At 46.3% G+C, this 27,058-nt stretch overlaps 1 protein-coding gene across 9 annotated transcripts in view; it reads left to right on the top strand.

Annotated features, from left to right (window-relative positions):
- The window catches only part of NAV1 (neuron navigator 1), a 526,544-nt gene that overhangs the window by 97,699 nt on the left and 401,787 nt on the right, over positions 1-27,058 (top strand). Inside the window, exons 1-3 of one of the 9 annotated variants that reach the window (XM_056557728.1) lie at positions 13,553-13,616; positions 13,691-13,887; positions 14,006-14,129. The exons of the other annotated variants lie outside the window; for them this stretch is intronic. Of the exons in view, the coding sequence (XP_056413703.1) occupies positions 14,076-14,129 (54 nt within the window). The 5' untranslated portion in view covers positions 13,553-13,616; positions 13,691-13,887; positions 14,006-14,075. Of the gene's footprint in view, positions 1-13,552; positions 13,617-13,690; positions 13,888-14,005; positions 14,130-27,058 lie in introns of those variants that run through there. 9 annotated transcript variants of the gene reach the window in all.

Genomic DNA, 27,058 nt, shown 5'->3' on the forward strand with positions numbered 1-27,058 from the left:
AAGTAGGGTATCATTTCAATCGTATGGACCTACAGAATAAAGATAAGGTGTAATTTTTACTGAAAAATGTACTGCGTAGAAACGGAAGCCCCCAAAAGTTACAAAATGGCATTTTTTCTTCAATTTCGTTGCTGTAGATTTTTGGCTAAAATTACTGATGTCACTGCAAAGTAGAATTGGTGGCGCAAAAAATAAGCCATCATATGGATTTTTAGCTGCAAAATTGAAAGTGTGTCAGGCCCAAGGCCTGATTATGGAAACATACATGTGTTTTATAATTGTATCTGTGTATAAACTAAGACCTGGGGTGAGGGTCATTCAGACTGTGTGTTTGTGTATTGCATTTTATTGGGGGTCTGGCTGTTTGGTATCTCCTTTGAAGTCATGCACACTGGTCCCATCCTATAATCAAACAGATAAGGGGTCAGGAAGAGAGATGCCCCACCTGGTGGGATCAGTGGGGAGGGGCGGAATGGAGTTTCCCTCCAAAGAAGCAGATAAGACTTAAAATGCTGGACTCAACTGTTGTTCAAGGCTGTGCCAAAAGCTGGCAAGAGCTGGACTCTCACTGACAAGGACGGCTATGCCATCATGCTGTAAGAACTTCATCTTTTGTTTTCTGAATGTGCCTAGCTAAACGCTTTCATATTTTTGTAATGGTATGTCATTTGTTTATTTTTATATATATATATAGCACTGTGATACCTTTTATCAGATTAAATGTTTAATTAATCAGCTCTGGTCTTTGATCTCTAAATACATGAGCTCACCTTTCTGAAGGAAGCTCTGGTGGAAACACGTTTATCTAAGGGTTAATTTGGTGACTTGCTGGGACTAGTAGTGGATACCCAGAGGTCTGGGGGCTTTAACCCTTTCACCATCACACTCTCTCTAGCGTCTTAGCTGGACTGATAGGGTGTGATCGCGACAACTGGTGGCAGCGTTGGGATATATTTAGAGATTTTTAGTGCTTGCTGCATTTTACCTGTAAGGAAATCTTAGCACTAAAAAGAAATTGCATACATATTCTTGTGTGTAAATTCCAAAGACAGAGCTCAGTGCTGGTTTAAAAGACATACAAAAAGAGTGCAAGACAGTTCTGTCCTCCCCATCTCCTGTTTTACCTCCTCTGTCTCATCTCGGAAATATGGAGGCATATCGCAAGCAGTCCAAGCCTGCACTGGAGCCAATGTGCCAAGAAAAGGACATCCCTACTGCAGGAAAGAACAAGGAACAACTTATTGCTGATCTTGTGGAGTATGATGCCCGTGCAGAAGAGCTGAGTGACATGAGACAAAGTCCTACAGCTGGAACTGCCATCCAATGACTGATATCTCCTGGGGAATATAACAATACTCCCCATCAGGACAGTACTCCACATGAGGCCTTGGACTCTTATATGCGGACTGCCTTACAACACCTTGGGAATGTGGATGCCAATATGAAACTCCAACTGCTTCTCCAGTACCAAACTGCAGAGAGAGAGGCACGGGCTGCAGAGAGAGAGGCACAGATACGAGCTGCAGAGAGAGAGGCGGCAGAAAGAGAGGCCCAGCGGATGCACAAATTGGAGGTTCTGAGGCTGAGAGGTGATGTTTTATCTGCACGCAGTGATGTGCAGGATCAAGGAGACCACAAACCTTGCTTGGAACATTTCGCCATGTTGGAGAAAGATGGTGATCTGGATGTGTTCCTGAGGGGATTTGAAAAGGTTTGCCGGCAGTTCCATCTACCTAAGGAACAGTGGGGATGATATCTAACCCCACGGCTGCGAGGGAAAGCTCTGGATGTGTTTGCTTCGCTTCCCACTGAGAGTGACCAGGACTAAAAATCTGCCCTGCTAAAAAGTTTTAGTCCTGACTCCAGAGGCTTATCGGAAAACGTTTCGGACTTTGCAACAAAGTGCCACAGAAAGCTGCACTCAACATGCAGATCAGCTAAGGACTGCATTCAGGCAATGGACTGGGGGCCTACACGTCACTACCTATGAGGCCCTGGAGGACTTGATGGTCCTGGATCAGTTTCTCCAAACACGGAGCTTTGAAGCCAGAGAGTGGATATTGGACTGCAAGCCCAAGACAGCAACGGAAGCAGCAGAACTTGGAAACGACTTTGCCAACAACCGGGCACCAACAGCAAAGTGTGGATCTGCACAAGCTGGAGCAAGTACCTGAAGGGGAGCCACACACCCACAGAGCACCACCAGCAGCACCAAGCCAGCCGGAAAATTCTTGCCATCAGCACCAAAAGCAACAGGAGCCACATTGGGTCAGGGGGACACCTGCCAATGTTACAGATGCAACAATATTGGGCACCTGAGTGCCACTTGCCCCAACAAAAAGAATTCTCCACCAGTAGCTGGAGGACACACAGCCGTTCTTCTGGTGTCAGGAGCGGTGGAGAAAAGAGCGGATAACCTGCAGAGTGTAACTGTGGGTGACCGGGAGACAGTGGGTTTGCGAGATTCTGGAGCCTCATTTACCTTGGTGCGGCCTGAAGTGGTGGATACAGAGGACATAATCCCTGGAAGAACCATGGCTTTAAAAGGAATTGGAGGTGTGCGGCCTGCTGTGCCCATGGCCCATGTGTACCTGGATTGGGGTACAGGCAAAGGTTTGCGGGAGGTGGGGGTCTCTGAGGACATCCTTGTTAATGTTCTGCTGGGGAATGATTTGGGTCGGATGGTCTGTCATTATGCTCCAGAGGACACTACCTGCACACAGGATGGGCTAGGAGAGAGCCCTGTTCATTCTGAGGTACTGTGCAAGACTTTGGGAGACACCGTGAAATGTGGTAACTGGTGGGGGAGTGCAGGGGATTGATAAATGTTTACCTGTGACTGAACCAGTATTGTTTTCCAAAAGTGAAATGGGGTGTATTGTAAAATGTGGTGACAATGAATTGCCAATGCCAAAACCTAGGGGAGATGGGCTAGGGGGAGGGGTTGGTGTGTCCCTTGTGACATTTAAGGATGAGGGACCAGCAGTGAGTGGTATGTCACAATCCTGTGAGCCTAAGGAGGAGGAGGGAAGGAGTGATAGCCCTGTGTATGATGCCTGTAACATTGTTATGTCTGAAACTGAGGGGGAGGAAGGTAAACCCCAGGGAGGCATACCAATGGTGGCAGTGGTAACGCGTCAGCAGCGTGCCAGGGCTGCAGCTTTAAAAAGAAGGGAGGATGGTGATGCAAGGGGCAAACTGTGTGACTTGCAAGCCACAGCAGAGGAAGGTGGAGATGCTAGTTCACCTGGGGGAAATGTGCTCCCTGATGCCCCAAGATGGGGGAGGGAAATGAGCATTTCCGGGAAGCTCTGCGCAGTGCCCCTTCCATTGAAGGGCTGAGACAACGTGCTGAACAGCCTGATGCTGACACTGGTATATTGGGAAAACAATATCTTTTACTGGGAGTCCCTTTCCAAAGGCATGCTAGGGCCCCAGGAGAGAGAGAGGCAGCTAGTGGTTCCTAGGCAGTACAGGAAAGAGCTGCTAAGGTTAGCCCATGAGACCCCAATGGCAGGACATTTGGGCGTGGCCAAGACAAAGTCCAGGTTGGCACACAATTTCTACTGGCCAGGTATGGGTACTGCTGTTGCCAATTATTGTAGATCTTGTCGTGTCTGCCAGAGGGTGGGTAAGTTTGGGGATGTAACAAGTGTTCCCCTAGTTCCCCTACCAGTCATATCTGTACCTTTTGAATGAGTGGCAGTGGATATTTTGGGGCCTCTAGCTATACCCAGCAGCACAGGGAAACAATTTATTCTCACTGTTGTAGATTATGCAACCAGGTACCCTGAGGCTGTTGACTTATCCTCCGTCGGAGCAGATAAGGTGGCAGATGCACTGATCAGTATATTCTGCAGGGTAGGGTTCCCCAGAGAAATGCTCACTGATCAGGGCACACAGTTCATGTCCAATCTCATGCAATGTCTCTGTAAGAAGGTGAATGTACAGCATTTGGTAGCTTCTGTGGTGGAGTATGTTCTGAAGTTCAGGGACAAGAGGCAGGCATTGACTGGGCTGGTAGAGGACAACCTCACAGCAGCACAGTCCAGGCAGAAGTACTGGTATGATCACAATGCAAGGGACCGGGTCTATGAAGTGAGACAGAAGGTAATTGTTCTGAACCCCATCAGGCAGAATAAGTTGCAGGCTGCCTGGGAGGGTCCCTTCCCCATTCTGCAGCGCCTAGAACCCACCACATATGTAGTTGCCCTTGATGAGAAAGGTCAGAGGCAGAGACAGTACCACATTAATATGGCATACTATACCCTGAGGAGGTGGTACTCAGTGTATGCAGTGCACCAGAGGAAGGGCTGGGTAGTGATCCCCTACTGGACCTAGTGGAGGAAACTAAGAGCCAGGGATCCCTTCAGGATGTGGAGATCAACCCACAGCTCTTAGCTTCAAAGAAAAGGCAGCTAAATGAGGAAATAGGCCCCTTCAGTGCCACCTTTGCCTGGGAATGCAGGGCCTGTGGTTTCAAGAAAAGAAATAGACGGTTAATGGAGACAGATCTATCAGCCTGGAGAGGCCAGATCTCTCTGTCTCCATCTTAAGGGTAGAATCAAAAGTGAATGACCAGGGAGTCAGGAGTTTGTCTGGCGCAGAGAGGAACCATCAGACAGCCAAGTAAAATCAATGGATTTATTAGATGCAACGCGGCACACAATTTCTACTGGCCAGGTATGGGTACTGCTGTTGCCAATTATTGTAGATCTTGTCGTGTCTGCCAGAGGGTGGGTAAGTTTGGGGATGTAACAAGTGTTCCCCTAGTTCCCCTACCAGTCATATCTGTACCTTTTGAATGAGTGGCAGTGGATATTTTGGGGCCTCTAGCTATACCCAGCAGCACAGGGAAACAATTTATTCTCACTGTTGTAGATTATGCAACCAGGTACCCTGAGGCTGTTGACTTATCCTCCTGAGGGCTGCAGTGGACCTTCTTCCATATCTCTTCTGCTTTTAACCTTGTTGTGTATGGGCGCACAACCAACTTCGGTAAGCGGCTTGGGAATCACCGTCCCTTACCCCCACCTGCAAGATCTACTGATCCCGCACATGAGGCGCCTTCCTTTCTTTCTCTAGATTCCATCTTAAGGGGGAGGTGTCAGCAGGCCCTCCATCAGGAATTTTGGGGCCCCTACACAGCTAAAGGACAGGCCCCCCCCCCTCCGCGTGCGGTTGCCCACCCTGACTCCGCCTATAGGCCCCTGACTCCGCCCCCAGCCCTCCCCTACGACCCCCCCCATATATAAGGTGCTTTGGAGAAGGACCCTAAACTAACTTCACTTTCTTTTCTATGCATCCCCCATCATCTATAAAAAAAAAATATTTCAAAACACAGGACAAGAAAAACAAGAGCCCTTTAGTTTAATGCTTTAGTTTAATACTTTGAACCAACCACTTGGCAACTTTTCAATTGTATAAATAAAACCACTGACAAAACAGTAAATAAATAACTAAATACAATAAATTACTAAAATATTTAACTATGGCGAGTTGACCATCTCCTCATTTTAAGGCTTGCAAAGTCTTCAATCAAAGTTTTAAAATGTAGTTTTCGTGCAAGCTCATGCTCAATGGAGAGAAGTGCAAGACTATTCAAACGTTGCTCACTCATTGTTGACCGTAGATAGTTTTTAATTAAAGATAGCTTGCTGAATGCTCTCTCTTCTTCAGCAACAGAGACTGGAATTGTGGTGAAAATTCTGAGAGCAATACATGTTTCTCCAAATATTCCTTCAAGCTGTAATTGATGAATGGACTTCAGCAAGTCAAGAGTAGCCAAGTCTTTAGCAAATGTGGCATCATATACCTTACGAAGATGCTGTAGTTCACCTATAAGAGAGCTAGAGAGATCTTCAGTGTAGTTAGAGATCATCTTTTCTGAGGAGTTTACCAATTCTGCATCAGAAAGAGTTCTTAATTTCAAGATGGGAGTAAAGAGACGGCAAACCTTTTCCATTGATTGAAGCCGCTGGTTCAACTCACTAATTATAGAATCAAGTGCCACAAAGAAAACCTTGATCTTGAAGTCTGTTTCAGCTTCTTCTGGTTCAATACATATATCTGGCTGCTGTTTTCTAAGACTATTCAGCCTCCTTGGTGCTTTCAGGATCTTTGGTATCCCCATTTCTTCAGCCACAAGTTTGGCCTCAGAAAGTAGATCTGCCCACTTGTCACGAAGTGCCTGCATTTCCAAGAAAAGAGATTTAATATTTTCTCTTCCGACTTCCATTGAAACAGATCTGGATTGAAGAATCTTGTTTCTCTCTTCAAAAATCTTCAGAACTTTAAACCAAAATGTTGCAAGTATGACAGCCTTAAAAGATGAAAAATAATCTTTCAATCCTATTGCTTCAGAATGAGCCTCACTTGAAAGTCTTTGGGATAAAATTACTTTTTCTAAGGCTTCAATGATGCCTGGAAGTCTTAGAGCAACTGGGCGAACAGCTTCCACTCTAGCACTCCATCTGGTGTCACTCAAGGCATGGAGTGAACTTCCAATTTCCTCTTTCAATATTTTCCACCTTTGTGGACTTCCACTAAAGAGTACATAGAAACGATTTACACTTCCAAAGAATGTAATCACATCTTTGCAGCAGGAAGCGGCATGTACACCAACAAGGTTCAGAGAATGAGATGCACAGGGGCAAAATATAGCTTTTGGAAACTTCTTTTGTATGTGTGCTCTAACTCCTTTGTTCTTTCCAGACATATTCGCACCGTTGTCAAATCCTTGACCTCTGCAATCATTTAGATTAATGCCGTGCTCAGCCAGTCTCAATAACAGCTTTTCTGCTATTTCTTCACCAATCTTTTGGGTAAATTCAAAAAATTCAATAAACCTTTCTTGAATAATCCAATTATTAGTCTCTTGATCTTTATGCACATACCTTAGAACAATAACATTTTGTTCTGTATGTGATATATCTGGTGTTGCATCACATATTAGAGAAAAATAAATTACATTCCTCCTTTCAGACAGAATGGTGTCCAAAACATGTTTGCCGCATATATTTATGAACTCATTTTTAGTTGCCCAAGAGAGATAATGTGCATGAAGTTTTCTTCCACTTTCTTGGCTTTTCTTCACTTTTTCTAGATGTCCCTGTAGCATTGGGTCATAGTGTGCTATTAATTCAAGTATACCAAGGAAATTCCTATTGTGCAAATCTCAAATTCTTTGAGAGCTTCCCCGAAATGCCAAATTTCTTGATGCCAGAAATAAAATAACATCTAGAAGTCTTTCTAATGAAGCAGTACATTTTTTGATTTCCATGTCCAAGCTTTTCTGCAAATGGGAGTCCAAACCATGGCCTGCAATGGATGTTTGCAGCTGCTTCCAACTCCAATAATGCTGCTTGTGATTGACTGAATTCTCATGTTCTGGCAGTCGATTATACAGAAAATTCCACTTGTTTTTTTGACGGATTAAATCCCTCTTTTCGACAAAGAAAACTTTAGCTTTGCCACGTTCAGAAGAGAATGCTAGACAAGTCACACAGTACAAAATGTGCTTGCTGGTGCGCCACCTTAGCCAGTCCCGCACTATTTTCTCTCGTCCATTTGATGATTTTGCATAAAGCAAAAACTCACTGAATGATCGTTCTTCACAATCCGTGTCCATACCTTTTATCATTTCTTGCAGTTGTTGTTCTTTATCTAAACCACACATCACAATCATTTCTCTGTCTTTATCCGTCTTCACCTCTGGCCAAACTGCTGGATCCCTCCAATCTGGCTCCTCTTCATTTTCCACAAGGTCAGAAATGTGCTCAGCCTGAGTTTCATCTTCTTCTTGTGGGTATTCAGTATAACCTTCCGTGTCAGTTGCAAAAGATGTGCTGCAGGAAGCAGTCTCCTCTTCTGGTTCAACACAAACTTCTTTCTCAGAAGCCACAACAGTCTCTTCAGTGGCAGCATCCACTGTTGATTTCTGCTTCTTGAGAAAAATTCAACAACACATTTTTCTTTCTAAGTTTTTCTTCTTCCTATTCTCTTTCTCTCTTCTTTTTCCGCTTCAATTAACCAGACTTATGCTGATACATTGTAAAATGTGACTTAAAACCTTCAAAATTGAGAAGTGCTCAGTGTTAAGCCCCCATATAACAGTATTAGGCCCCCATACAATTCCCATATAGCAGAAGTAGGCCCTTAAACAGCTCCCATATACAAGGTGACCAGATATAGAAAAGAAAAAAAAGACCCATTAGCGATACAACATTGAATACCCTGATTAGTTTAGCTGTTCCAGTGATACTGCCGTCTATACAAATTTGTAAATGATCTTCTTTCGTTCCCTAGCCTCAAGTGCAATGGTACACTAACACATCATTTAAAGCATACCAGTGCACTCAGGGCTAGGGAACGCACTATGCATTGTTAGAATCAGGGTTGCCCACATTATTACTATGTACCCATCCAGTTAGTGTGGGTGACCTGCTGTCAGTGTCCCAATTAAGTCAGTATGTTCTATGTTCATACAAAGACCAATATTCCACCAATACAGCGACCATATGGTTGAAGCTACCACTGTACACATAGTTACATAGTTAGTACGGTCGAAAAAAGACATACGTCCATCAAGTTCAACCTGGGAATTGAAGGGTAGGGGTGTGGCGGAATATTGGGGAAGGGATGGGATTTTAAATTTCTTCATAAGCATTAATGTTATTTTGATCCAGGAATGTATCTAAGCCTGTTTTAAAGCTGTTAATTGTCCCTGCTGTGACCAGTCACTGAGGTAGACTGTTCCATAAGTTCACAGTTCTTATGGTAAAGAAGGCGTGTCGCCCCTTGAGACTAAACCTTTTCTTCTCCAGATGGAGGGAGTGCCCCCTCGTCCTTTGGGGGGGTTTAACCCGGAACAGTTTTTCTCCATGTTTTTTGTATGGGCCATTAATATACTTATATACATTTATCATATCCCCCCTTAAACGTCTCTTCTCAAGACTAAACCATTGTAACTCCTTTAATCGCTCCTCATAGCTAAGATGTTCCATGCCCCATATACACAAGCGCTCTGCATACCGTTTGAATGTTTACAGTGTAGTTTTGTTTCAGGACTCACAGGAGATGTCTTCACAGGGGGCGTCTTCTCTAATCAGAGTTATCCACTTTTTCTTTTCTTTGCTTCTGGCTTTTTCCAGGGTTTCTTCTGGCCCAAACAGTACCTGCCAGACAAACATTTTAGACTCCTTTCTTCATCACAATTAAAGGGGAACTCAGGTGGAAACAAGTAGAAAACAAATGTTTTCAAATCAACTGATGCCGGAAAGTTAAACAGATTTGTAAATTATTTCTATTAAAAAATCTTGATCCTTCCAGTACTTATTAGCTGATGTATAAAACAGAGACATTTGTGAATTTCATTTCTGTCTGACCACAGTGCTCTCTGCTGACACCTCTGTCTGCGTCAGGTACTGTCCAGATTAGAAGCAAATCCCCATAGAAAACCTCTTCTGTTCTGGATAATTCCTGACATGGACAGAGGTGTCAGCAGAGAGCACTGTGCTCAGGCTGGAAAGAATTTCACAAATTTTTCTGTAGTATATTTGTAGAATACAGCAGCTGATTAGTACTAGAAGTGTTAAGATTTTTAAAAAGAAGTAATTTACAAATCTGTTTAACTTGCACCAGTTGATTTGAAAATATTTTTTCCCACCGAAGTACCCCTTGAAACCAACCTCTTTACAAACTCCCCATACTTATTGCTCCACACAGTAATAGTGCCTGCTTTATACATCTCATATAGTTGTATGCCCATTCTGTGCCCCCATATAGTTGTTGTAGGCCCCTCTATTAAAAGGTGCCCCCAAAAAGTTGTAGTAGGCCCCTCTGTTAAAAGGTGTTATCCAGCGCTAAGGGACCTTTGGCCATTGCACATAATCTAACAGACCTTTATTCATCTCCAGCATTTCTGTGGAGCTTCTGGTGTCCCATTCCAGTCCAGACAGCAGGACACCGGGGGCACCGCAGGAACACTATAGATCATATGCAATGGCCAAAGGTCAATGAGCACTGGATAATCCCTTCAATAGTGGTCCCCATATAGTTTGGGTAGCTAACAACAACAGGTATTTGCCCAACGGTTAAGGAAGGGTACCGCCCAAATCAAACAATACATAAACCCATCGGGCAATAATACCATTAAACCCCTCTACAAACTTAAATATACCTATTATTGCATAATTACTAATAAAAAGTGAATAAATTAGAAAAAAACAAAATAACTTTAACTTTAATAATATATTACTACTCATCATGCAAAAAAATGTGGAGATGCTGCTGTTGGAATTTATCAGAGCTGGTATCCACTATAGAGTACCTACACTTTAAATTCCAGTTAAGTATATGGAGGTGATCATTAATTCCACTCCCTATGCCCCACTACATACTGATTAGACTAGGAACTGAACCCCTTAAGGACCAAGCCCATTTTGGCCTTAACCCCTTAGGGACACAGTCCATTTTGGCCTTAATGAGATACTCCACTGGAAAACATTTATTTTCAATTCCCTGGTTTACTTCAATTCCCTGGTTGAACTTGATGGACATATGTCTTTTTTCGACCGTACTAACTATGTAACTATGTAACTATTTAAATCAACTGGTGCCAGAAAGTTAAACAGGCTTGTAAATTACTTCTATTCAAAAATCTTAATCCTTCCAGTACTTATCAGCTACTGTATTCTACAAGAGTTCTTTTCTTTTTCAATGTCTTTCCAGTCTGACCACAGTGCTCTCTGCTGACACCTCTGTCCGTGTCAGGAACTGTCCAGATCAAATACCCATGGCTAACCTCTACTGCTCTGGACAGTTCCTGACACAGACAGAGGTGTCAGCAGAGAGCACTGTGGTCAGACTGGAAAGACATTGAAAAAGAAAAGAACTTCTGTAGTATACAGCAGCTGATAAGTACTGGAAGGCTCAAGATTTTTTTTATAAAAACAATTTACAAATCTGTTAAACTTTCCAACACCAATTGATTTAAAAAAAAATGTTTTCCAGTGCATTTTTGTTTTTTCTTCCTCGCCTTCTAAAAATCATAACTCTTTTATATTTTCATCCACAGACCCATATAAGGTCGTGTTTTTTGTGTCACCAATTGTACTTTGTAATGACATCAGTCATTTCATAATAAAATCTATGGTGAACCCAAAAATATATATTTGTGGGGTTACATAAAATAAAAAATAAAAAACATTTTGTAAATTTTGGGGGCTTCAGTTTCTATGCAGTGCACTTTTTAGTAAATATTACACCTTATCTTTATTCTGTAGGTCCATATGGTTACAAGGATACCCGATTGGTCCTTAAGGGGTTAAAGGTGTCTGGTGAAAAAAAACGTATTCCCTATCCAAGGATAGGGGATAAGTTGTAGATCGTGGGGGGTCCGAGCGCTGGGGCCCCTGCGATCTCCTACACGGGGTTCCGGCAGTCGGCAGGAAGGGGGGGGGTGCTGTACCCTGCACGGAGCGCCGGCTGACACGCCCCTCCACATACCCCATAGAGATACATTGAGGGGGTGTGCCGGCCGTGGCTTCATGTGGGCTATGGACGCCATCTTCCGGCTAACTGCCGGGGCCCCATTCAGGAAATCGTGGGGGTCCCAGCGCTCTGACCCCCCTGTGATCTATAACTAGGGGATAAGTTATTAACCACCAGACTACTCCTTTAACAGAGGGGCCTACCCAAGCTATATGGAACGGAAGCAACTATTAACAGAAGGGCCTACCCAAACTATTTAGGGAGTTCCATATAGTTTGGGTAGGCCCCTCCAGTTAATAGTTGCCCCCCATGGTAGGACTCTCTGTTAAAGGGGTAGTCCAGTGGTAAAAAACTTATCCCCTATCCTAAGGATAGGGGATAAGTTTCAGATCGCGGGGGGTCCGACCGCTGGGGCCCCCCCGCGATCTCCCATACGGGGCCGCGGCTCTCTGCATAGAGAGCGCGTGTCGACCACCGCATGAAGCGGCGGCTGACACGCACCCTCCATACACTGCTAAGGGAGAGCCGGAAATTGCCGTCGGCTCTACCATAGCAGTGTATGGAGGGCGCGTGTCAGCCGCCGCTTCGTGCGGTGGTCGACACGCGCTCTCTATGCAGAGAGCCGCGGCCCCGTACGGGAGATCGCGGGGGGGCCCCAGCGGTCGGACCCCCCGCGATCTGAAACTTATCCCCTATCCTTAGGATAGGGGATATTTTTTTTACCACTGGACTACCCCTTTAACAGAGAGTCCTACCATGGGGGGCAACTATTAACTGCAACTATTAACACGCGCTCTCTATGCAGAGAGCCGCGACCCCGTATGGGAGATCGCGGGGGGCCCCAGCGGTCGGACCCCACGCAATCTGAAACTTATCCCCTATCCTTTAGTATAGGGGATGTTTTTTTTACCACTGGACTACCCCTTTAATACTTGCCCCCATAGTTGTGATAGGTCCCTCTGGTAATAGAGTCCCCCATAGTGGTAGGCCTGGCCTGGGCCCCTCTCAGAGAGGCGTAGCCCCCCGTCCCCCCCACCTGCAGGTCACTTACCCCCCACTGCAGGTTGCAAGCCCACTGCCTTTTTCAATTGCCGGGTCCCAGGTGGCAGTGGTGATCTCAGAGTCCCCACAGCAGACAGGCAGCAGCAGAGCGGCTTCCCTCAGCTCCGCCACAGCGCAACTGAAGAGGAAGTCGCCGCCGGCATCAATGCGCAGCGGACGTGCGCAAAGTAGTTCTTTCTGCCGACCCTGGAGGACTGGAGGAGCCAGCGGCAGCAGGTAAGTATAGTGACAGACCCTGTTGGCCCGGGCCCCCATCAGCAAACCCCCCCCCGGTAACGGTACTCGGTTAAAAAAAAAAACTCTATAAAAAAAAAAGAAGCCAGGGCAGCTCCGGGCCCCGTACAAGGGTATGGGTTGTACCCCCCTAATGGCGGCCCTGGGTGTCGGGCCCAAGGCCTGATTATGGAAACATACATGTGTTTTATATTTGTATCTGTGTATAAACTAAGACCTGGGGGTTAGGGTCATTCAGACTGTGTGTTTGTGTATTGCATTTTATTGGGGGTCTGGCTGTAATAACTTCATCTTTTGTTTTCTGAACTTGCCTTGCTAAACTCTTTCATATTTTTGTAACTGTATATCATTTGTTTATTTTTAAATACATAGCACTGTGATACCTTTTATCAGATTAAATGTTTAATTAATCAGCTCTGGTCTTTGATCTCTAAATATATGAGCTCACCTTTCTGACACGTTTATCTGAGGGTTAATTTGGTGACTTGCTGGGACTAGTAGTGGATACCCAGAGGTCTGGCGGCTTTAACCCTTGCACCATCACACTTTCTCTAGCGTCTTAGCTGTACCTATAGGGTGTGATCGTGACAAAGGGTTATGATTTTTAAAAGGTGAGGAGGAAAAAATGAAAGTGGAAAAACCTGTGGTCCTTAAGGGAAGTAGTTACAGGTCTGTGAGAGCCAGAAATCTTGCTTGTTATTTTTATCATTTTGCCCATATTTTAGCCAGGTACATACACTTGGAGAGCCGGGGGCGCTGGATTCTGCGGTCGGAGGAGGGAGGAGCGAGAAGGTGGCGGTATAGCCCGTCGTCGGCTAGGACGGGAGGTGCTGTGGAAGGGGATGCCGGAGAGGAGGTGAGAGAGGGGGGGTGTGGTTTTGCCTCGGCCAGCTACTAAGAGGAGCTTCGGACTTGTGCCGGAGGCCTATATATGTAGCACCTGCCTCACGTAGGCCACAGGGATGCGGAGGTGCCGAGGGGCTTGTGTGGATCTCCATTACTCCTCGCTGGGATTTGGACAGACTGGCCCAGACACTTTCTTGCGGATAGAGAGTGGAGCTGTCAGATGCTACATGTGATTTAACAGTGCAGGAGCCGGTGAGTTATTGCTCCCTTTTGGGGGGCAGATTTTCTTATTCAGCAATCTCTCTGCATGGATGTGTTTTACATGAGGACAAACTGCCATGAAACCTACTCACGGATTCCCTCCAACTAGGTGAAACCATTGATTAATACCCCGGCAATTTTCCGAACAGCAGCAGCCCCTTGCACTGGCCCCATGTGGAATGGACAATATTGGATTCCTGACTCTCTGCCTGGTCACTCCTCCTAGCGATTTGGTGAGTGGCAGCTGCAGCAATGCATCTGTCCGGGTCTCCCCCCTCTTCCCCCTGTGATGGTTGATAACTGTGGAGCGCCCATTGAAGTTTATTAAATGTCCTTATGAGGCAGACATGTATATGATTAGCTTGGGGTGCTGTTTGGCTGCCGCACATGAGGAAGGAGCTACAGTGTGCCTAATTACAGTGATAGAGATGCTCCTGCTCTACCTGTCTGGGCTGAGCCCTAATGGATAATTGACGCCTCGGGGAACTGAGCTAACTGAGCAATGTGGGACTGACGCCCCCCCTCCCTCCTCCCTTTAGGCATCTTTTACTTTTAATCATGGAGACTCTCTGCCCATAACGAAAGCTGTGTGGACTCTGAGGAGTATGGATGGTATAATTATGGTCACGTAGAGGTACCTATGGCTTGCCATGCTGTAAAAATCGATGTTTTTGGAGGACTTACCCCCCCCCCCCCTCTCTCTCTCTTATACAGGAGAAACCGGGACTCTTGGACTAAATTGAACAACTTGGTCTTAGCAGAATTCCTCTCTCATGAAATTGGACCCCTCCTTGGACCCGATAAGATCAGTGACTCTGGGGGGTGATTGCACTGTCTACCAGGGGGAGCGTGAATACGCTAATGATTCTGTAGTTGCATATTAGTATGCTATACCTGGTGGTGGATATTTCTGGATCAGGGTGTGATACCCTAGGTTTTAAGCGCTCCTCAGAGCCATATGGGACTGTGAATTCTTACTTTTGTATGCTGTAAAGAACGGGATTTAAATTCTCGAGTGGGTGGGCCTATGGTGTATAAAGTTGCTAAGTTGGTTCGTGATATCCCCGTAGTGCTACATACATCCCACAAATATAAAGTGAAGAGAAATAGTGGGTGAAATGGCCCCTAAGGTGAACCCCAGAAGATCAGGGGGTAGCTCGCCACAAAAAGACAAGGGGGCTATGGGTAAACTGGATAAAATGTGGAAGTCTCCAGCTGTGGGTATAAAAACTAGAACCCAGAAGGACCTCTCCCCTAGTAAAACAGGCTCTAGGTACTCGGTCTTGGAGGTGGAAGAAACTGAGGAAGGGCAGTCTGTGCCCCCTATGGGAACACAGATGTTAGAGGAGATCTTGGGAGGGGTGAAAAAATCTAATTGTGCAATTGAGGAGATAAATAAACAACTGGGTGTGGTATCTACCGAGGTATCTCTGATAAGACACAATATGACTAAAATGAGAGATAGGATTTCCAGATTGGAGGAAGAAGCCCCTAAAACAGAAAATAGGATCAAGGTTTTGGAGGAGGAGGTTGATGACTTGAAAAAGGAGAGGACTTCTGTTAAAGATAAGCTCACAGACCTTGAGGATAGATCTAGACGAAGTAATATAAGGATGGTGGGGTTTCCTGAGGGGGTGGAGGGGGGGGGACTCTGTCATACAGTTTCTTAGTAGGTGGTTGAAGGAGGGGATAGGGGAAGGGCATCTTACCCCAATGTTTGGGATTGAACGAGCTCATCGGGTGCCAAGGCGTATTCCCCCTCCGGGGGGTCCCCCTAGGACAATCCTAATTAAGTTATATACCTCCCAGGACAGGGATACTATCCTTAGGAGGGCAAGAGAGATGAGGGACCTACAGTATAATGGGCAGAATATTTTTCTATATCCGGATTTATCTTGGGAGACCCAGAAGAAAAGGGCATCCTTTAGGGAGATAAAAAGGCGGCTAAAGAACGCAGGGGTGCCCTTCTCTCTGCTGTTTCCAACGAGACTCCGGGTTGAGCATAAGGGAAAGGTAACAATATATGGAACCCCACAAGAAGTCTCAGATTGGATGGATAAAGAAGGCATCTAATATAAGGCATTACTGTGGCATTAGGGGTTGGAAGTATTAGTTGAGTAATAATGGTACGTCTCGGGGGGGAGGGGGGAGGGGTCGGGGTGTTCTCTGGGGTGTCACTAGGATAGGAGTGCATAGTAGAAGTACGGTGCATTATGGGGAGAGGGGGTGTGTGGGGGTGGGGGAAGGGTAAGGGAAAGCAGGGAGGGATGGCATGGGATGATCAAAAGAATTCCTGAGGGGAATTAATATTCCAAGCTTGACAGAGGATGTCAGGGATTCCCTGGACGACCCAATTTCCCTCCAGGAATTGGAGGAGGCATTGGCATCAATCCAAGGGAATACATCCCCCGGGTCTGACGGCATTCCCTTCCAGATATATAGGATATATTCAACTCTGCTACTTCCAAAACTGCTGGGTATCATTAATGAATCCTGGAGGGGGGGGGGGGTTCTCCCTAAATCTATGTGTGAGGCTAATATTAGACTCATTAGGAAAAAAAGATAAGGATCCCTTGGATTTGGGCTCATATCGTCCTATCTCCTTGCTTAATACAGATATAAAGATAATAGAGAAAGCACTGGCAAGGAGATTGGAAAAAGTAGTGGAGGTAGTGGTGGGCAACGACCAGGGAGGGTTTAGGTCAGGAAGAACGGTTCATGACAATATTCATCAGGTGTATGAAGCAATCCAGAGTGGATCCCGGGGCCCCCGCTCCATTCTGTCATTGGATGCTACTAAAGCTTTTGACAGGGTGGAGTGGGGATACCTCTGGGAAGTTTTGAAGAGGGTGGGGGTGGGCCCGAGGTTTTTGAGGTATATTCAGCTACTATACACTAACCCCGAGGCGAGTGTGGTGGTAGATGGAACCCCCTCCTACCCATTCAGACTAAGCAGAGGAACAAGGCAGGGCTGCCCCCTCTCACCCTTCTTATTTTTAATTTATATTGAACCCTTAGCGGCTTGGATAAGAGATAATGATGTTTATGAGGGATTTGGAGTAAACGGAGAGAAGAGTAAGATCCTGTTATTTGCAGATGATATTCTCCTCTTTGTAACCAACCCACAAGAAAAAATACATCGTATCATTAAGATGTTCGAGGCATTTGCCCCTCTATCTGGGTTGGGGATAAATTGGAGTAAATCTACTATGCTCCCCCTGGATGAAGATATGGGGGAGACGGTGGGAAGACTATCCGTGTTAAAAAAAATGAATGTTTCCTGTATCTGGGAGTAAAAATAGCAGCCACGAATGATAGGTTTGTGAGCAACAATATATGGCCCCTTTTGAATAGCTTAGCGAAGAGAGTAGAAGTATGGATTAAAATGCCCTTCTCTATGTCAGAAAGGATGGCGATAATAAAAATGGTGGTCCTCCCACAAATCCTTTTTTTTCTTGCTGCCTCGCCAGTGTGGATCGGCAAATGCTGGTTCCGGAAGATAGAAGTGATACTGGGTAGATTGCTATGGGGAAGAAAAAGGGTTCGTCTGAAGTACAAATATTTTATGGCCCCTGGAGATAGGGGGGGATTGGATATGCCCAATTTCTTTGTCTATTACATGGCCGCGCAGTTGGTACGAATCGTGAATTGGAGAAATTCACGATATCTGGAGAAGACTGTAGTAGATAAGGAGAAAGCGAACATATACGAGGTGTTGAAATTAGATGATTATGAGGAGAGTGGGTCAAACAACACGATGTTATGGTATAAATATAGGAAAGTATGGGAAAGATTAAAGGGAGAATTACATGTAGGAAATAGTTTTGGGTTCACACCCCTATGGGGTAACAATAAACTTAAGGAATTGGTGAATTGTGAGTCAACTTTTTGGGATAGTAAGGGTATAAAACGACTAGAACATTTATTTGATAAAGGACAACTCTTTTCATTTGAACACATAAAAAGGGGGTATGATATTAGTGATAATGATTGGCTGTACTATTGGCAAGTTAGTCATGCAGTCCATAACACGATAGATAAGGAGATATATGTAGCACAGAAACACAATTTCATAGAAGCACTAACTCAAATAGAGCACTTTAAAAAAAATGGAATTTCAATTTTGTATAAGAAATTAAATAAGATTATTGGAGTAAGGGGGATCGACAGAATTAAAGACAAATGGTCCGGAATAGTGGGCACCGTGTCTGAGGAAGACTGGGACATTATGGCCCAAAATATAAGTAAGGTTTCTCGTAATATGGAACATGTTGATTAGACATACTATGTAAACAAGTATTAATTTGGCTTCTATGGCTTCTGCTTTTCTTCCGATTGGTGATGTTGTTTTATCGGATTTGTACAATGGTGATGTTGTTTTATCGGATTTGTACAATGTGTTTTTGTAATTATTAAAATAAAAATATAAAAAAAAAAAAAAAAAGGGGTTATCCACCGTAAGGTGATTTTAGTATGTACCTGGAAGACAGTAATGGACCTGCTTAGGAAGGATCTGCACATGTCTTGGGACTAAATTGCTATGTTGTGAGATTACCTTAACACTGTGGTTAGCTGTTTGTGAACTACCGTATATACTCGAGTATAAGCCGAGTTTTTCAGCACGATTTTTCGTGCTGAAAACACCCCCCTCGGCTTATACTCGAGTGAACTCCCCCACCCGCAGTGGTCTTCAACCTGCGGACTTCCAGAGGTTTCAAAACTACAACTCCCAGCAAGCCCGGGCAGCCATCGGCTGTCCGGGCTTGCTGGGAGTTGTAGTTTTGAAACCTCCGGAGGTCCGCAGGTTGAAGACCACTGCGGCCTTCAACATCATCCAGCCCCCTCTCACCCCCCTTTAGTTCTGTACAGTACTCACCTCCGCTCGGCACTGGTCCGGTCCTGCAGGGCTGTCCGGTGAGGAGGTGGTCCGGTGGGATAGTGGTTCCGGGCTGCTATCTTCACCGGGGAGGCCTCTTCTAAGCGCTTCGGGCCCGGCCTCAGAATAGTCACGTTGCCTTGACAACGACGCAGAGGTGCGTTCATTGCCAACGTACTTCTGCGTCGTTGTCAAGGCAACGCCTCTATTCCGGGCCGGAAGCGCGGAGAAGAGGCGCCCCCGGTGAAGATAGCAGCCCGGAACCACTATCCCACCGGACCACCTCCTCACCGGACAGCCCTGCAGGACCGGACCAGCGCCGAGCGGAGGTGAGTACTCAGAACTAAAGGGGGTGAGAGGGGGCTGGATGATGTTGAAGGCCGCAGTGGTCTTCAACCTGCGGACCTCCGGAGGTTTCAAAACTACAACTCCCAGCAAGCCCGGACAGCCGATGGCTGCCCGGGCTTGCTGGGAGTTGTAGTTTTGAAACCTCTGGAGGTCCGCAGGTTGAAGACCACTGAGGGCGAATGATGAGAAGAGGATGATGAAGGGGGGGTGTGGGATGATGAAGGGGGGTGGGGATGATGACAAGGGGATGATGAAGGGGGGATGTGTGGGATGATAAGGGGATGATGAAGGGGGGATGTGCGGGATGATAAGGGGATGATGAAGGGGGGATGTGTGGGATGATGACAAGGGGATGATGAAGGGGGGATGTGTGGGATGATAAGGGGATGATGAAGGGGGGATGTGTGGGATGATAAGGGGATGATAAGGGGATGATGAAGGGGGGATGATGAGGGTGTTAATGACGGGTCTGGATGATGACAGGGGGGGATGAGGTATTTCCCACCCTAGGCTTATACTCGAGTCAATAACTTTTTCCTGGGATTTTGGGTTGAAATTAGGGGTCTCGGCTTATACTCGGGTCGGCTTATACTCGAGTATATACGGTAGTATTTCCTGTTTGAATTTTCTTTTTTTGACTACAAATCCCGCAATTCCATCTTCCTTCCTCTCACACATCAGCCACCCCACCCATTGAAACATAAATGAGCTGCATCCATTCAAATCAGTGTGGTTTTCAATCAGGGTGCCTACAGCTGTTGCAGATTGATCTGTCTCTCCCACCAAGCGATCCCTCCACCCATTGAAGCAGACAGGCTCCCTGTCATCAGCTGACTAGTGAGTCAGGTCTCTGCCGCATTGCAAGCTGGGAAAGTCTGAGACAACAGTAATTTTGTATGCTGATAAAAATAAATATTCGAATGAAAATCACAGAAGAATTGTGAGAAAATTGTCACACACAGGTACAGACACTATAATATGAACGACACTAACTTTACAGCCCCTGTAGCATAGTCAAATAAAAAAAAATTCTGGAATCCCTCTTTAAGGATATGGTTACTGTAAATGTTCTTGGCCATAGCCAGGTACATACGCTCAAGAATATGGTTACTGTAAATGTTCTTGGCAGGTTGCCAGGCGCATCTTCTTAAAGTGGTTCTCTGGTGCTTACACTTCTTTTCCCCTATCCAAAGGATAGGGGATCAGATGCCTGATTGCGGGAGTCCCGCCGCTGGGGACCCCCGGGATCATGCACGCGGCACCCCGTTTGTAATCACGCCTCCGCCCCCGTGTGACGTCACGCTCCGCCCCTCAATGCAAGCCTACGGGAGGGGGCGTGACAGCTATCACGCCCCCTCCCGTAGGCTTGCATTGAGGGACGGAGCATGATGTCACACGATGGCGGAGGCGTGACGGCCCGGTGGTCGCAAACACGCTCCGGGGACTGATTAAAAATGGGGTGCCGCGTGCATGATTCCGGGGGTCCCCCGCGGCGGGACTCCCGCGGTCAGGCATCTTATCCCCTATCCTTTGGATAACCCTTTTAAACGTTGCATAATGAACTGGAAAAGAACAGAGAGAAACAAAAAAAGAAAATAAAAATAAGCACACTGCCCACTTTACTTTAGCAATGCAATATAACTGAGTAAAGGTGCTTTTCGCCATACAGGGTTCAATATGCAGGGAACTGTCCATCCTAGGCACGACTATCTAAATTTTTTTCTAGTTTGTGACATATAACGTGGACCCCTGGTGCTCCTTCCAAGGGGTTAACTGTGGTGTTCAAAGACACCTTAGACAATCTTGAAACAGATATGGTGGGACTGATGGTTACCATCATCTGTATAGATGCGGCTTGCGCCACTGGAGTAGGAACTGTTGGTGCCCGTTGGCTCTCCAGGTCTATGGTGATCCAGCATCCGGATATAGACCTACTCTAGATGCTTAGCGTCTCTTTGTTGTGCTTGTCGCACTTCATATGGTAACTCTTTATTAAGGAGCTCCTGTCTCCTCTTCTCCCTCATGGCGGCAATCCATGCCTCTCCCTCAGCCCTCTTTGACTATGCCGCTGGGATTGGGGGGGAGATGTTACTTTCCAGGCATGGGGCAGAAGGTACTCATGCATGTAACGAAGGATTCAGGGATCATCACCAAATACCCACCGGGGCATCGGGGGGGTTGACAGGTTGCTGGGTGGGGCTGGAGAAGACCCAGTGGTCATGGTACATATCGGCACCAATGATAGGTGGGTGGAGTGATCTTAAAAATGATTTCAGGGCCTTAAGGCAAGGACCTCCAAGGTAATTTTCTGAAATATTACCTGTACCACGAGCCACACCAGAGAGGCAGCGGGAGATCAGGGAGATAAACAAGTGGTTCAGAAGGAGGGAAGGAGGAGTTTAGGTTCATGGAGAACTGGGCCGACTTCGCTGTCGATTACTGGCTCTACCGTAGGGACTAGCTGCACCTCAATGGGGAGGGTGCAGCTGTGCTTGGGGGGAAGATGGCTGGAAGGGTGGAGGAGTGTTTAAACTAGGGACTGGGGGGTAGGGAACCTACAACATAGAGGTGGAGGATAGTTTAGATAGAGAGGTGTGACTTATTAATGTACTTGTGGGTGGGGCAGAGGGAGGGGTTAGAATATTTAAAGGGGTTCTCCGGTGCTAAGACATCTTATCCCCTTATCCCTGCTGGGGACCCCGTGATCTTGTAAGCAGCACCCCATTATAATCAGTCCCCGTAGCATGTTCGCTCCGGGTCTGATTACTGGCGATCATGTGGGCCGGAGCACTGTGACGTCACGGCCCTGCCCCCGAAAAAAAAAGTTGATAATGTCTGAGGAAAATTATGACATAGTGGGTATAACAGAGACATGGTTGGACGATAGCTATGACTGGGCGGTCAACATACAGGGTTATAGTCTAATCAGGAAGAATCGGACAACACGGAAATGGGGAGTAGTTTGTCTTTGTGTAAAGTCCAGTCTGAAGGCCGCACTGCGGCTACAGTGGGGATCCAAATTTTGTGCACCCCAGGTAAAAATTTGTATTAATGTGCATAAAGAGACCAAGGAAAGATGGAAAAATCTCCAAAAGGCATCGAATTACAGATTAGACATTCTTATAATATGTCAACAAAAGTTAGATTTTATTTCCATCATTTACATTTTCAAAATAACAGAAAACTAAAAAATGGCATCTGTAAAAGTTTGGGCACCCTGCAGAATTTATAGCATGCACTGCCCCCTTTGCAAAGCTGAGACCTGCCAGTGTCATGGATTGTTCTCAATCATCATCTGTGAAGACCAGGTGATGTCAATCTCAAAGGTTTTAAATCCCCAGACTCATCTGACCTTGCCCCGACAATCAGCACCATGGGTTCTTTTAAGCAGTTGTCTAGAAATCTTAAACTGAAAATAGTTGACGCTCACAAAGTTGGAGAAGGATATAAGAAGATAGCAAAACGTTTTCAGATGTCAATATCCTCTGTTTGGAATTTAATTAAGAAATGGCAACTTTGGGGACCGCCTTGACGGCATGACGCATTAGCCATCTCTCCGCCCCCTCACCTCTCCTCCCGATGTCTCGGCGGGCTCCTGGGATCGATGGACTCCGGATTTGATGGGCGCTTGAGGCATGCGGCCGCTGCGATTGCTCGGTGTGGTTTCCACGGACCGGATCCCTTTTTGGAGGTGCATTGGGGCCCCTTCCTTGCCGGGATGGTGGGCGCCGGCGGCTTCCCGGCCTCTCGTGAGACTGGCGGTGAGGTCATGAGACCGCGCCGGGCCGTGCGTCAGTCACGTGATGGTGAGAGTCTCACGTGACCGTGCACGGCGTTCGGCGCACTTGCCCCCGGACGGACTGCCGCGCTGGAGTGTGCGCTTGCAGGGAGAACTTCTGGTCTGAGGTAGGATACCTCGGAACGTATTGTGTGCCGCCACATTATCTATTGTTCTTCCCCCCTGTTCCTGGACTTGCATTGGATCTGCTGGACGGACGGTCCCTGAGCTGGACATGGGAGATGAATGGAGGCTGCCATTGTGGGTATGGGGAGGGGGGCTGAGTCCACCCTGGAAATTTTGCGGAGTGTATTGTGGGGGGGGGGACCCTTGGGTGGCAGTCAGGGTCCCCCCGCCTCCTTCTTTGTATCTGTACTGAATGGGGGTCTCTCCTAGTGAGAGGAGGGAGGCCCCCCTCCTGGAGGTATCTGTATTGTCTTCCCCCCTCCCCCCCCCCCTCTTCTTTGCCTCACTTTTACTCAAGATGGCTGACTCAGGCTGCTACTCTTTTGCTCTGTTCTAGTGCGGAGTGGCTATTTGGGATATGGCACCGAAAAGAAATCCAGCTAATAGTCCCCTTAAGGATAAAGAAAAATCAAGCACGGGAAAGTTGGACAAGTTGTGGTCCTCCCCATCTGCTACTAATAAAAATAAAAGTCCCTCTCCTTCAGTCAATAGGACGAGCTCAAGAAATGAAGTGCTGCCTCGGGAGGAGGGAGAGAGTGAGAGTGAGAAGCAGCCTAATGAACTGATGTTACAAAACATACTTGCGGAGTTACAACAGTGCAATTTGGGACTTAAAGATTTATCTACTCAGTTGGGGACTGTATCCACGGAAGTGTCATTTATTCGGGATGACCTTAATAAAGTCAGAGAGAGGGTAATGGCTATTGAAAAAGAGGTTCCCGAAACTAAAACCAAAGTTGATCTGGTTAAATTAACAACAGATAAACTCTGTGAGGAGAACAACTCTCTGAAAAAGAAATTAACTGATATGGAAGATAGAGCTAGACGCTCAAACATTAGACTCATAGGCCTCCCTGAGGGGGAGGAGGGGGATTCTCCTGTGGAATTTTGTGAATTATGGATTAAGAAAACTTTTAGTGATATTTATGGACATTTATCAACGGGTTTAGTCAGGTTTTCTTTACTATAATTGTCGCAAAATTGTCGCAACTGCGACTACGCGATTTTTCGTGCGACATTTTGACTGGAAAGCGAGAAAAGCAAGTTTTCCAAAAATTAACTACGTAGTAATAATTTTAAAATGGACTACGGGTAGTCAGGTATTTATTAACTGCGACAGTCGCAACTGCGCAAAAAAAAGTCGCAACAGGGTTAAAAATTGACTAAATTTACTCCAGCTCAAACATGGAGCAGAAAAAGCTACTATCAAAGTAAAAAAGGAAAAATTGCTTACGTGAAAGAAAATTATCAACAGGCTGAAACCAGTTGATAAATAAGTCACACATAAGCAAAAAAAAAAAGTAAGGAAAAAATTACAAAAAAAAAAGAATACATAAGCAAACATTGATAAATTTGATAAATGTCCCTCATTAAGTTTACCAATCTATTTAAAATAGAGCGGGCCTATCGAGTCCCTGTGAAGCGCCCCCCTGTGGGCACTCCACCCAGAACCATGTTAATGAAATTTTTGTTGTCTGAGGATTGTTGACGCCTTGTTGAGACTAGCGACAGGTCAGCCGGGGTTGATGTATAACAATTCTCGTATATCTCTCTATCCTGACTTCTCTAGGGAGACCCAACTGGCTAGGGCTTCTTTTAGGGAGGTCAGGAGGAGACTGCATCAAGCTAACATAGGATTCTCAGTTCTCTTTCCAGCAAAACTGAGAGTGAACTTTAAGGAGAAAGTGTTATTCTTTTTGGACCCCAGGCAAGCAAATTATTGGCTGGACTCTCAGGGGCTGTAATTATAACTACATTAATAAATAGATTTTTCTTGTTGGGGGGAGTGGAATGTGGGGGGAGATGTTGGAATGGGCGCTAGAGATGTATTTCATCAAAGTAAGGTCAGGTAGGGGAGAGGGGGGAGGGGATGGAAGGGGGGTGGGGGGGTCTAGGGTTGGGAGGGCACTCCGCCGACGCATTTTTTTTCTTTTCTTATTAAATAGATGATTAATATTTGTTCCTGGAATGTGAGGGGAATGTCGGACAAGGTGAAGAGATGTGCTATTTTTGATCAAATTTCCCGTTTACTCCCAGCAGTTGTAGTCCTCCTTGAAACCCACTTGACGCACGAAACAAAATCTAAAGCCGCTAGACGGTGGGCGGGTAAGGAATTTCACGCAGTGTACTCAAACTATTCGGCCGGGGTATCTGTCTATGTACATAGATCTATTACTTGTGAGATTATTGCTAAGGAGATAGATGTTAGGGGGCGATATATTTTTTTACATGGTCTTTTCGATCAGGTACAATTGATCTTGGCTTTTTTGTATATTCCCCCGCCATTCTCATTGGAGGTTTTTGTTGAGTTGCTTCAATTTCTCCAGTCTAGATCTGGTGTCCCCCTTGTTGTTGCAGGGGATTTAAACGCAGTCGTCGATATACTTGTTTCAGCACCTCTTACCAAGCAGCCTCCCGTATTGATTTATTTTTAGGTAATAGAGAAGTGAGGGATAGAGTTAAAAAGATCTCATGTTATCCCTGTTCTGTCTCTGACCATACCCCAATGGTCTTGTACTTGGAGACGGGGATAGGTAGGGAACCCAGACTTCCTTTAACCTCCTTAAGGACCAATGACGTTGTGGAACGTCATGGCACCCTGGGCTTTAAGGACCAATGACGTTCCACAATGTCATGGTGTTTTCCGGTCCCTGTCGCTCGTCGGGCAGAGATCGGAAGCGGATGCCTGCTGAAATGCTTCAGCAGGCATCCAGGGCAAACGCCGAGGGGGGCCATGTAGGCCCCCCATGTCGGTGATCGCCGCAAATCCCAAGGGAAATCGCCCTTGCGATCTGCGGCGATACCGGGCTGATCGGGTCTCTGGGACCCGACCGCCCGGTAATTTTGCATGATCCCGGCTGTCACAGACAGCCAGGACCATGCTAACGTATAGGAGCGAGGTGGCAAGCCTGCCCCCTCCTCCTATGCCCTGCGATTCTTAACCGACCAATCGCAGGGGGGGGGGCGGTTACTTCCTGGAAGTCCGGAGAGGACGGGGGACGGGGGAGTGCTGGGGCCCGGCCCCGGTACTTACCTCGTCCCTGAAGACCCGGATCCCGGCGATGAAGACGGCGGCGGAGGCGGCGACAGGTGAGTGAGTGAGTTAAAGCGACATGCATTGCTGTATTGGGACCCTCTATACTACAACTCCCAGCATGCCCAGACAGCCCTTGGCGTCTGGGCATGCTGGGAGTTGCAGTTTTGCAACATCTGGAGGTCCACAGTTTGGACACCACTGTGCCCTTCCAGATGTTGCAAAACTACACATCCTCAGCATGCCATTACTGTCCAGGCATGCTGGGAGTTGTAATTCTGTAACATCTGGCCCTTCACATGTTGCAGAACTACAACTCCCAGCATGCCTGGACAGTTTTGGCATACTGGGAGTTGTAGTTTTGCAACATCTGGAAGGGCACAGATTGAGAACCACTGTATTAGTGGTCTGCAAACTGTAGTCCTCCAGATGTTGCAAAACTAAAGATGTTGCCGAACTACTACTTCCAGCATGCCTGAGAATGTTTGGGAGTAGTGGTTTTGCAACAACTGGAGGCACACTGGTTGGGAAACATTGTCTGTTTCCAAACTCAGTGTTTCCCAACCCGTGTGCCTCCAGCTGTTGCAAAACTATAACTACCAGCATGCACTGAAAGACTGTGCATGCTGGGAGTTGTAGTTTTGCAACAGCTGGAGGTTCCCCCCCTGTGAATATACAGGGTACATTCACATGGGCAGGGGGCTTACAGTGAGTATCAGTCTGCAAGTTTGCGATGCAGCAAATTTTGCGTTGCAGCTCAAACTCGCAGCGGGAAACTTGCTGTAACCCCCCGTCCGTGTGACTGTACCCTAAAAACACTACACTACACTACACTAACACAAAATAAAATAAAAAGTAAAAAACACTACATAAACACATACCCCTACACAGCCCCCTCCCCTCCCCAATAAAAATGAAAAACGTCTGGTACGCCACTGTT

This window comes from Hyla sarda, chromosome 2 (genome assembly GCF_029499605.1).
Source record: "Hyla sarda isolate aHylSar1 chromosome 2, aHylSar1.hap1, whole genome shotgun sequence".
Classification (NCBI taxonomy): domain Eukaryota; kingdom Metazoa; phylum Chordata; class Amphibia; order Anura; family Hylidae; genus Hyla; species Hyla sarda.